We start from the raw sequence: 11,895 nt of genomic DNA, 5'->3' as shown, positions 1-11,895 counted from the left end.
TTTCCGACTTTTTATTTGTCAGACAGCCCTCTTGCTGTGTGTGAGGTAGTTAAATACTTAGGTCATGTTATATCTAATGACTGGACAGATGACAAAGACCTATACCGTCAGCGCTGTAAAATTTATGCTCAAGCCAATATGCTCATAAGGAAGTTTTATATGTGTTCTGACTCTGTGAAGTGTTCTCTGTTTAGAACCTATATCACACCGCTATATACTGCTCAATTGTGGTCTAACTATAAGAAAACGAGTATGCAGCGGCTAAAGGTAGCATACAATGATGCAATGAGGTTGCTGCTCCGTGTCCCTAGGTGGCATAGTGCCAGTCATTTGTTTGTGGTGGCTAATAGAGTGCCAACCTGTGAGGCACTCTTAAGGCAACTGATGTTTGGTTTTATGTGTCGATTGGACAATTCAGTGAACCATATAATTGAAGCCCTTGTCAATCCTCTGAAAAGCTGTTATAGATACTCTTCGAGGCTTAGACAACACTGGTGTAATAGCCTCACTGTAAAAAATTTATTGTCAAATCAACAGTAACTTACTGGCAACAATTATCCAGTAGTTGCTGTATTTCATTCAACAGTAATATTACTGTAACACTAAATACAGTACTGTTAAGCATTCTGTAAAATTAAATACATTATTTTACTGTATTTTTTTACCATGTTAAAACACAGTATTACACCGTTGATTTGTAATAATACTGTATAGTATTATACAGTTATGAAATGTTATTTTATGACTTTTATAGTGCTATTATTATTTTAATATTTTATTATAGGAATATTATTTTAATATAGGAATATTATTTTAACTGTTAATGGGAAATAGAAAAAAGAACAATTGAAGCTTTAACTGCACAACAAGGTTTATTGTGTATTTTTAAACAATACATTAGTAATAATAATGTAATATAACACAACAATAAAAATCTGCTTTAAAATAAGACTAATGAACAATATATAATTAATAATTAAAATCAGTGAACAATTCATGTATTTCAATTCATGCAAAAATGATCCTGAACAGGTAAAAAAGAAACTTAGAAAGAAAGCAAGACAGGTGAGGATGAAGGCCAGGTGAGGAGGGTAGTGATGGTGTCAAGTGGAAGAAGAGCGACAACACTTCTGATAATCCTGCAAGGAATGATAAGCACAAATCAATCAGAGGCAAAACATACAATTAATAATCAAAAAAACCTAACTCACATTATCAACACCTTTTTAGGAGATTTTTTTTTTGCCTATGGTATCCACCTTATTTTTACAGTGGGCATGGCCATTTGTAAATGAAATGTGTCTGGCTACCGGTGTCATCTGCTTACAGTTATTTCTAGCAGTACAAAAAAGCTTGTTATGCTTCTTGATATTTTGATGTATTGAATTTGTCATAATTGTCAACAGTTTATAGCACAAATATTTTTATCATTTACAGCACTTTGTTATTCATCTCGTTATTTCCATATAGTGGGTAATGAACCGGAAGTCTCGCACATTCGCAGAAAATAGCTTAGGTAGGCTACTTTAGTTTTTACATACAAGAAACACGTTCAACATGGACACGCAAACGGTTTTCTGTGGTAACGAACAAATACTCTGTAAAAGAGAATGAACATGTCCTGTATCAGAAGCTAAAGTAATAAATATTGAGAAGGCAATGGCCCATATTCTATATCTCTGACTCCAAACAATCGGTCACTGATCAGGGCTGCGTTTCCCCAAAGTATTGTAACCTTAAATTGATTATAGAACAATTACCACCAATGGTCTCTACGATCAATTTAGGCTTACGATGCTTACTATAGTCAGTTCCTTTCATAGTCATGTCTGTCGATTTGATTCTTACTAATTTTAATGATGAAAAAGACGTGCGTGAGCTCACGCCGTGAGAGGCTAATGTGAACGCTGAGCGGCAGCGGGTTAGATTAAATTAACGCAGATATGAGGTGTGTCTCAGGTGTGTTTAAACTAAATAACTCCCACTTGATTAGGACTAACAGTAGCTGCTGTTCATTTCTCTGCTGTTCGATTCTCGATTTTGAATCAAATTTCATTAAGATATGCATAGATTTGATTTTAGATTTGATCATATATTTTAATTCTATTCTATGCATACAGTATGTCAAATTGAAATTTGATTCAAAAGAGAATTCCCAATTTCAAAAGTACTGCCTCTTTTGAATCAAATCGTGACCCCAAGAATAGATTTGAATCGAATCGTAGAATCAAAAAGATTCCCACCCCTATTACATTTCATTATATGAATATACATATACATTTCAGGACAACTTTACCTGTTGTCTTCATTATTTAATGTATGTTTGAGAACATTTAAAACTTAAAAGAAATAAATATTTGACATTGATTGTGATAATTATCAACACTGACTGATATGAAACATTTTATCAAGATGATTTTTTACCATATCACTCAACCCTATTTTTACCATTTCATATTTTAATTAAAACTTATTTAAAGAGATGTTACAATTATAATATAAAAATATGAATTCTTTGACTTATACAAGGCATATTTGTTAAATGGAAACTGTAAAGGGAACATAATTACATTTTAAAACAGACTATCAATTGAAAAATGTATGGTTTAAGTCATTTCCACCCTTTTTGGATTTTTTCTAAATACAGATTCAGACACAAATAATTTCTACAGATATGGACTCCACTGCACATCCCTAATATTACTCTTACCTTAATGATTGTGCCAATCATATTCTGCAAAGTCCCTGATGTAAGATGCAACGTGTGGATTCAAGGCCATGGTCTTCCTCCGAACAACCTTCCCACTCTTTCTGCTCACCTGGAACTCTGATGTGCATTTCGAATTTTCAGGATTTATCCTGACAAGAAACCTACAAAAAAATAAAAAATATTTTACTGAATCAAGAGTGATCACAATATAGCATAATCTGTAATAAGTCGCATCACAATAAGCTCTAAACCATCACTTGTGCAAAATAAAAACCCATTGGTGTTAGTGTTACTAATAGAAATCAATTCGTAACAAAAGTGTATGAATGAACACTGACTGAGTCAACTGCACAAGGTCCTGGCAGATCGCCAGGTCAGGTCCTCACAGGCGTGTAAAAGAAAATTCTGATTTAGACGAAAATAAGCGCGAATAAATCAATAAGAGGAATCGAAAATTTAATTTTATAACAAGAATCCGAATCCTAACCTTGGGTATCCGATTTCAGGATATATTGATCGATTTGATATAAACCGTATGATATAAAATAATGAACGCGCGGGCACTTCCACCGACTTAAAATGGTAAATAACAAAATTATTAGATCATTCTGACCTTATAAGAGGCTACATATGCAATTTATGTTAATAAAATCACATTTATTAATCAAGTAGGCTAGCTATCAACAAGAAGGAAATAGGCTTCTGACTTAAACGAGGCGTAGAACATAAGCCGCGGGCAGTTCTTCTTCTAAACTAAACGTTAACCTGCTACTATTTAGTTTGCATAAAAAAATAATCATAAAGATTCATCACTAACCAGATATTTATGGCGAAAACTTCGCCGACAGACACAGCGACGCGATGCAAAGGCCTGCGCTCTCAAAGTTAGGCTACTCAGGGAACTAAAGATTTCTTCATAAAATGGCAGCTTGTGGTTATTTTTCGCGGTCATTTCGTACTACTCTATTTAAATTTACAGTAGGTTAACATGTCCCAAACTACATTGAAACATAGAGTAGCCTATCATACTGTAGACAGCTTATAGTAAAATGTTGAGAATAAATTAAACATCGAAATCGTGGTCAGCTATTCTCTAAAAAACTTTAAAGTTATTAGCTAGAAGTTCGAACACATACACATATTAAGATTTATTACTTACCATATGACGAAGTTCCAGGTCGGCAGAAAAGACGTGACGATGCACTGAGTCACAACAGAAAAACTCTTTCAAAGTAAACGTGCTCTCCTGCACCCCCACTGATAGAAATTAAGACCGTTAGACTGTAGGACCCAGTCCTGGAAATGTTTTTTGTAAGGATAATGTTAGTAGTCCTGTGGAATTGTGTGTGGTGTTTTTCGCGGTCAATTTGCACTGCTGTATTTAGATTTACAGTAACTAATAATTTCCCAGAATGCATTGAAAATCTACAGTAACATACTGTCAACTGAGTGCACAGTACATAACTGTTGAAAATACAAAATAATACTGTGAAAGCAACTAAATCTACAGTAACATACTGTACATAGGTTATACAGCAATAAACTGTTGAGAAAAACAGTATAATGCTGTGAAAACAACAGAAATCATTTACAGTGCTGTATATTCTATAGGCTATTATGGAATTTTTATGTATTTTTGTATCTCCTTTTTTATGCTGTATGTTGTGTTATATGGACCTGTGTCTGCAATAAAGTTATATATATATATATACTGTGTAAATATATTAGTGCGGTCAAACTGATTAATCGCATCTAACATAAAAGTTTTTGTTCATATAATGTGTGTGTGTGTGTGTGTATATAAATCACACACACACACACACACACAACAAATGGGTGTGAAAACAAATGGGTGTGAGTACACACACACACACACACACACACTGGTATTTGATCCTTAAAATTTGATTTATTCTGGGTAATAAGAAATTCACACGGATGTGGTGGTGACTCTAATGTAAGTTGAATTAATTTTTTTAATTTTATGTTGTAGCTTGCTCTTCCTTGACTTATATTTGAACAGAAAGCACAAAAAACTATACAAGTTAAAAATGATATCAGTTTCATTTAGGCAATCTCGAAACTGCCAAAACACGTTTCTGAATAAATTACGTAAATTGGGGTTTAAACTCAATGGGCGTGTGCATGACGTCACCGCCCGAATCACGTCATACCGGAAGAGCGTTCATTGTTTTGGCGTTTCCTGATCCACATCTTTGGAGTCTCGCCGATTAAAACAACAAACATCTGACAGTCGACACATAACTGGTATGAATACATATCTCTTTCATTTAAAACGAGCTTTATAAATCAGTTGTGAGATTTGACCCGGTGGCCGCTGTGTTTACTAGTGGTAAACTCGGTTCATTTCTGACTCGGTTCATTTGTCTCAGATTTTTATTCGTATTATGAACCGCATTAAGATCACAGATCAGCGTTTGTTCATATGTAGACGATAAAGCATCAGCAGTAGATCGTCTTTAACCGGTGTATTGTGTCTGTGTCTGCTTTTATTCGCATAGAGCTGCTGATAAACAAGGCCGAGATGTTATGGATCTGCCTTATCAAATGACTCGTTCACAGTTCACACATCACTTGAACCAATGATCTTGTGATCTGAACTCACAAGTGTTCTTTTGTCAATTAAACGCACTGCATATTTATAGATGTGAAATGTAGTTGCCCATAACCTTTCAATCTGAATGAAAATGTCAGTGTTAATACCATCTGTGTAGTTTCTGATATCTAGAAAATCACATAACGTCTAGTTTAGTTGATCTAGTCAACTGGACATGTTCCTCAAGAATAATTCTGCTCAACCAGTTGTTCCCTAATGGTCAAGATCCAGATTTTATCTTGGATATTTGGTGGTGACGACGTGTTAAAATAGTTTCATACAACAGCAAATGAATTGTCCTGAAATGCATTAAAGGGGACATATCATGCTAAATCCACTTTTTTAGCCCTTAAATGCATTTTGTTGTATATTTGGAGTGTTTAGAAGTACAGTAAAGTTTAAATTATTCTCTTGAGGTGCTTCCTTGATATCTTTATATTCAGTTTTGGCCTTATTTTTCAACCTGTTCCGATTTTTCTGTTATTTATGACGTTTTGTGAACTATTACGTCACAGTATTTGCAGCGGAACTGCCAAATAAGGACATTGACTTCCGGCCCAACACTTCGAGCAATCCGCCATTTTTATTTCTCGCTGCAATTTTGTAGTCCAAGCTAAAAGATGCAGAAGTTACGAGAGGGTAAGTTAAAATGTTCAGTTGTTGGATGTAGTAACCCACACGCTTCATTACACCGTCTAATGTAGATTGTGGACAGGGCGCATGTTTAACTGAAAGAACGAGCAGAGAGAGAGAGACCCGGTCGCGCGCACGCATTCTCTCTCTCTCTTCGGAGCCAGGCGAAAGTGTAAACAAGACTTCACCGTCTCCAAACTAGACGCTGTCTTGCTCTCTCTCCCTCGCACATATTAATCAAAATAAATCGACACGGTGGTAAAAGGTCGGAAGACCAAAGTTTCATGTGTAAATACAGTAACACACCATTGCGATACATCCATATGAAGACGTTGTTCTGCAGGTTCGTCGTCTTCATTTTCATCTGAAGTGTCTCAATTGTATTTAAAGAGACCGCACCAAAACGAGTTGCTCTCAGACGCACATCAGAAAAGGGGTAGAAAAGGGGCCTGTGGAGCTATAATAATGAGGAATTCAGACCCAAGCATTGCAGTTCTGCTTTATATAGACTACAAATGTATGATTTATATGTAAAAAGGAACGATTTAAAAGTATGATATGTCTCCTTTAATAAAACAGAAACTAATAAAAATAGCGTCTTTCTTCTTGTTCAGGTCACCATGACTCACTGGTTCCACCGAAACCCTCTGAAATCCACAGCGCCCGTGTCCTTCAACCTGTACGGTGTGGCGTCCAGTCCCGCGGCCAACAAGATCTGCAAGTGAGGAGTTTATTCTGGTGTTATATTCATTTTGTGGGCCACTGTATGACGTTTAATGACGTAAATGTAATATCTCCGTCGCAGTGACCTGAGAACGACGCGGGCCAGACTCCTGGACATGTTCACCGACGCCACGTGTACCCCAGAGATTATGAAGAAATCCAGTGACGAATATTTCGCTCTTTTACAGGGTTTGTGAATTATTATATTTCCTGGTGGCTCTGGTCAGATATTTCCATGTTGCTCATGCTGATTTTATTCATTTGCATCTATGTTGCTCAGAGGCATGTTAGTGTTGTTGTTTTGTTGGCATTGTTAAAAGTTTTTCTGCTTATTGTTAATGCACATAGGATTCATTTTGCCGCTGGATGGAACCACACAAGAGAGCAAGCTCCGGTTCATCCAGAACTTCAAATGGACCGACACTTTACAGGGAAATATTGCAAGGTAACTATCACACAGTGTGGGGCAGTTCAGCGATAATCAGCTCGACTCAACACACATTGAGTTAATAAACCTTATAATGCATCGTATGGTCTCATGAATAATTGTAACCAGAGTTATAGCCTAATACACTCCTTTAGAAAGTATAATGCATTAAAACATGACATGCAACCAATTTCAGATGTAACAAGGAATCTACTAATATTATAATGCATACCAATATTTATGAAAATACATAATGCATTACAATGTACATTATGAATACCTTTATATAGGGTGACCATACGTCCTCTTTTTCCAGGACATGTCCGGCCGGGATTTCGAGATTGCACAAAATATCCCGGATTCAGCTTTTGCTTTCGCGTCGCCATTCATTTTGTTTACATGCACACCTTTTGATTCAATAGGACTGAATTAATTCCGATCGGTGAATCTGAATGTAGTGTTTACATGAACGCTAAACAAGTGATCGGTTGATGTGCATTTTAGCATTGCTAAGAAAATTCCTGTGTTTTCGTCTCGATCGGGATCCGTGTGAAGCAGAATGCATGACCTGCAAAACTGGCATATATGTGTCAGTGTCAAATAATGTAATAATGTAAACATAATGAATGGTGACTCTAGAAAGCAAAAGCCGAATCCCGGGCATTTTGGGCGATCTCGAAATCCTGGCCAGACATGTCCTGGTTAAACAGGACGTATGGTCACCCTAGTTTATATGTGACCCTGGACCACAAAACCAGTCACATGGGTCAATTTTTTTAAATTGAGATTTAAACATCATATGAAAGCTGAATAAATAAGCTTTCCATTGATGTGTGGTTTGTTAGGATAAGACAATATTTGGCCGAGATACAACTATTGAAAATCTGGAATCTGAGGGTGCAAAAAAATCAAAACATTGAGAAAATCTCCTTTAAAGTTGTGCATTTATGTTCACGATTGTGCAGCATTCACTCACAAAAATACATGTTTTATATATTAGCAGTGGGAAATTTTCTAAATATCTTCATGGAACATGATCTTTACTTAATATCCTAATGATTTTTGGCATAAAAGAAAAATTGATAATTTTGACCCATACAATGTATCGTTGGCTATTGCCACAGATATACCCGTGCGACATGTGACTGGTTTTGTGATCCAGGGTCACATATTGCATTAGACATAAAAGTGTCACGTTCTTGGAAGAAAACACTGAAATGCATCATTTATTATATTTATCAACTGGTAGTAATACTTAATACTTAACAAATTGTGCAACTGAACCTGTATTTTCTTATTTTCTTTTATCTTGTGTAGTTTTGTTCATGGTTTTTGAGAATGAAATGACGTGTTTGTTGACATCGATCTAATTTGATGAGCTTCTACCAAATGACAGATGAATCTGAGCTAAGATGACATGGTTTGATTAAGAGGCATGACTCCATTAAAAGATATTTGTGTGTTTCAGTGCGCAGCAGGATGCGATCTTTGAGCTGGTGTCTATGGCGTTTAATGTCGCCATCTGGTACACCAAGTTTGCTTCACGACTGGCTGGAAAGGAGAAGTAAGTTCTCTGGAATAATGATTGGTCAGTGATGACGTTCTGTGATAAGGTATTAATTGCTGGACTTAAGCATTTAGACAGTTTGTAAAATAAAACCCTGTCAAATAAGTTGTCTACTATGTGTAAGCCGTACACATGCAGACTGAGGCATATCTGATGTTTTGAGAAGTTCAAAATAGTTTTTAAAAAGACATGCAACTAATTATCCCACATAGTTGTGCCAATTTAAGTTCTCTTCCAGTGTTGGTATTGCTAGCTAAAATTAAACTATTAAAAATAATATTTTTTCATTTGAAATTAAGCTGAAATAATATAAAATAATAAAAAATATAAATATTAAATGAAAAACTTAAACTTAAATTAATAAAAGAAACTAAGCTAAAGCTAAAATAAAAATAAATGAAAGCTAAATAGAATTTAAGCTAATAAAAAATGACAAAAGTACATAACAAAACTTAAACTAAAATTAACTGAGAAAAAAAAAATATATATATATATAATATATTTTTTCATATATATATATATATATATATATATATATATATATATATATATATATATATATATATATATATATATATATAAAAATAAGAGGTATTTAATAATAATTATAAATAATAAAACATACTATAATAGTATAAAAAATACTAAATTAACAAAAAAGTTTCTCCTTAAAAGTTTTTCTTCCTAAATAATAAAATCATTTTAATTTCTAAATCAATATTTAATTTATTCCTTTTGAGAAGTAGCTGAGATTATGCACTGTAAACTAGTCATTATTACTGTCTGTCTGACTGCACATCGCCTCAGTATGTAAAATACAGTATTTATAAGTGTAATAAATTGAGTTTCAATATTTCATAAAGGCATTTTTACAAGTTTTTGTTTTTTACATTGTAGCGTCACAGAGGACGAGGCCAAAGACGTTCACAAGAGTTTGAAAACCGCTGCTGGAATATTTAAAACCCTCAAGGTAAAATGTGCCTGGCTTATTTTGTGGCGAATTAAAGCAAAAAGACTCTGAATTGCAGTGATTTGAGTGCCTAAAACCCCCTTAACATGGTAAAACCACTGTAATGCATGGCTTACTGTTTGATCCATGGTAATATTTGGCTTTCAGGAGACTCATATTCCTCGGCTCATCACTCCAGCAGAGAAGGGCCGAGACCTGGAGCCCCGAGTCATTGACACCTACATCGTGCAGAGTCAGGCCGAGGCTCAGGAGGGTAAAACATGCCTCTGTTTACTCTGAGTGTACAGTATTGCTTTCTTGTATGTGTGTGTGTGTGTGTGACGGTTCATGTGTGTGTTTTTAGTGACCATTGCCAGAGCCATCGAGCTGAAGCACAACGCCTCCCTCATCGCAGCGCTAGCGTTCGAAACCGCAAACTTCTACCAAAAGGCCGGTAGGTTTACTACTGCTACTGTTTAATCAACCTTTTGCTTCTCTCTATTTAAAGGGACAGTTCACACAAAAATAAAAATGCTGTCATCATTAAAGGGATATTTCACCTCTGGAAAGATGAATTGGGACATTTATGTAGTAGAAATGTGAAATTATTTTAGAAGTTGGTGCCTTCTAGACTGAGAAAAGCCAGAAAATGTATTTTTGGCTCATGTGGATGAAAGACAACAACTCCCAGAATGCACTTGCTTCGCTGCTCTACAGGTTTGGAATATCTAACTTGAGGGAGAGTAAATGATGACAGCATTTTCCATTTTTGGGTGAACTGTCCCTTTAATTCTGCATTATATGTGTGTTTCCAAATGTGGGGGTGTATATATTTATTGTTATTTATTTACAAAAGTTTGGGATCATTTAGAAAGAAATTAAATGGATCAAAAGTGACACTTATAGACATTTGTAATGTTACAAATGATTTAGATTTCAAATAAATGCTTGTCAATGATTCATCAAAGAATCCTGAAAATGTATATTGTTTTCCACAAAAATAATTTCAATATTGATAATAATCATAAATGTTTCTTGATCATCAAATTCATCATATTAGAGTGATTTCTGAAGGGTCATGTGACACTGAAGACTGGAGTAATGATGCTGAAAATTCAGCTTTGATCACAGGAATAATTGACACTTTACAATATATTCACATAGAAAACAGTTCTCAACTCACAATATTACTGTTTTTATTGTAATGTTACATAAGATAACATGAAGTAACAATACTTCTACAGCGTTTATTAACCTTAGTTAATGTTAATTTCCACATTTATTAATGCATTAGTTGTATCTGTTAAGATTAATAAATGCACTATGAACAGACATGAACGAATTGCTCATGCTTGTTGTACTTAGTTACCATATAATCGTATCTGAAATGAATAAGAATATATCTAAAAATTGTCATCTTACCCCCCCCAAAAAAAAAAAATACACATGAAATATTGATGTGAATTTAAATAATTATATCATGTTATAAAGTCCAGCAGGACACATGAGAGCATTTGTTCAGAAATATTAATCAAACACTTTCAGAGAGCTTTATAATAAAACATTATACATTATTTAGAAGATTATTTTTCATATTATTTTTCAGATCACACTCTGAACACTTTGGACCCAGAATGCAGCAGTAAGTGGAAGAAATACCTGCAGCTGAAGCAGCACTTCTACATGGCTTACGTGAGTCCATCTGAACACAAACGCATCACGATGTCTGTGATCGTTGTAAATCGCAGTCTAATAATAATTTAAAGCGCCCCTATTTCAGATGTTCCCTTTCATGCGGTGTGTAATAAAGCTGTTTGCGAATGTAAAAGGTCTGCAAAGATCAAAGTGCAGATACATTTATTTTATTGCAGAGTTATTTTGTACCAAAAGAACGAAGCGACTCTGAACTGCCTGAAACGAGTCGTCAGTAATTGACCCTTCGCAGGGAGTTTGATTGACAGGCGATCTGACCAATCATAATCCGCCATCCACCGAATCCGCCATTTTGCAAACGGTCAATTCCAGTCTCACTTCCTGCTTGAACCTACATAGGTTTGTAACAAATCTGCATAATGCCAGTCTGTGGTCTTCATTGGCTGAACAGCGTCTGCTTTGCCCCGCCCTCAAACACTGTAGTTGTATCTGAGACTGGAGGAGTTTGGTTCGTGTTGTTCATGTCGAGATGACAGTGTTTTCTGTGCTGCACTTCTAAAGGATTAGAACTTGCGCTAGAATTAAAACTGACGCCATTGTTACTGTTCGTATCACT

General features: G+C 35.1%; 1 protein-coding gene and 1 long non-coding RNA gene across 2 annotated transcripts in view; one reads left to right on the top strand and one right to left on the bottom strand.

The window, feature by feature from the left end:
- Nucleotides 1-856: 856 nt before the first annotated feature.
- On the bottom strand, nt 857-3,944 carry LOC307168698. The gene is made up of 3 exons (XR_013822960.1): nt 3,870-3,944; nt 2,711-2,871; nt 857-1,139 (listed from the first exon to the last, which is right to left on the bottom strand). It is a non-coding gene; the product is annotated as an uncharacterized lncRNA (long non-coding RNA).
- A 902-nt stretch (nt 3,945-4,846) lies between these two features.
- Nucleotides 4,847-11,895, top strand: part of brox (BRO1 domain and CAAX motif containing) — a 14,659-nt gene continuing 7,610 nt past the window's right edge. Inside the window, exons 1-9 of the mRNA XM_079888041.1 lie at nt 4,847-4,978; nt 6,575-6,681; nt 6,766-6,872; nt 7,032-7,128; nt 8,579-8,674; nt 9,575-9,647; nt 9,795-9,900; nt 9,991-10,080; nt 11,233-11,318. Coding sequence (XP_079744167.1) covers nt 6,581-6,681; nt 6,766-6,872; nt 7,032-7,128; nt 8,579-8,674; nt 9,575-9,647; nt 9,795-9,900; nt 9,991-10,080; nt 11,233-11,318 — 756 coding nt within the window. The 5' untranslated portion in view covers nt 4,847-4,978; nt 6,575-6,580. The remainder of the gene's footprint in view (nt 4,979-6,574; nt 6,682-6,765; nt 6,873-7,031; nt 7,129-8,578; nt 8,675-9,574; nt 9,648-9,794; nt 9,901-9,990; nt 10,081-11,232; nt 11,319-11,895) is intronic.

Source organism: Squalius cephalus (assembly GCF_949319135.1).
Source record: "Squalius cephalus genome assembly, chromosome: 12".
In the NCBI taxonomy this organism is placed as follows: Eukaryota; Metazoa; Chordata; class Actinopteri; order Cypriniformes; family Leuciscidae; genus Squalius; species Squalius cephalus.
Note: the sequence above shows the minus strand (reverse complement) of the source record. Positions and strands in the feature narration are given on the sequence as shown.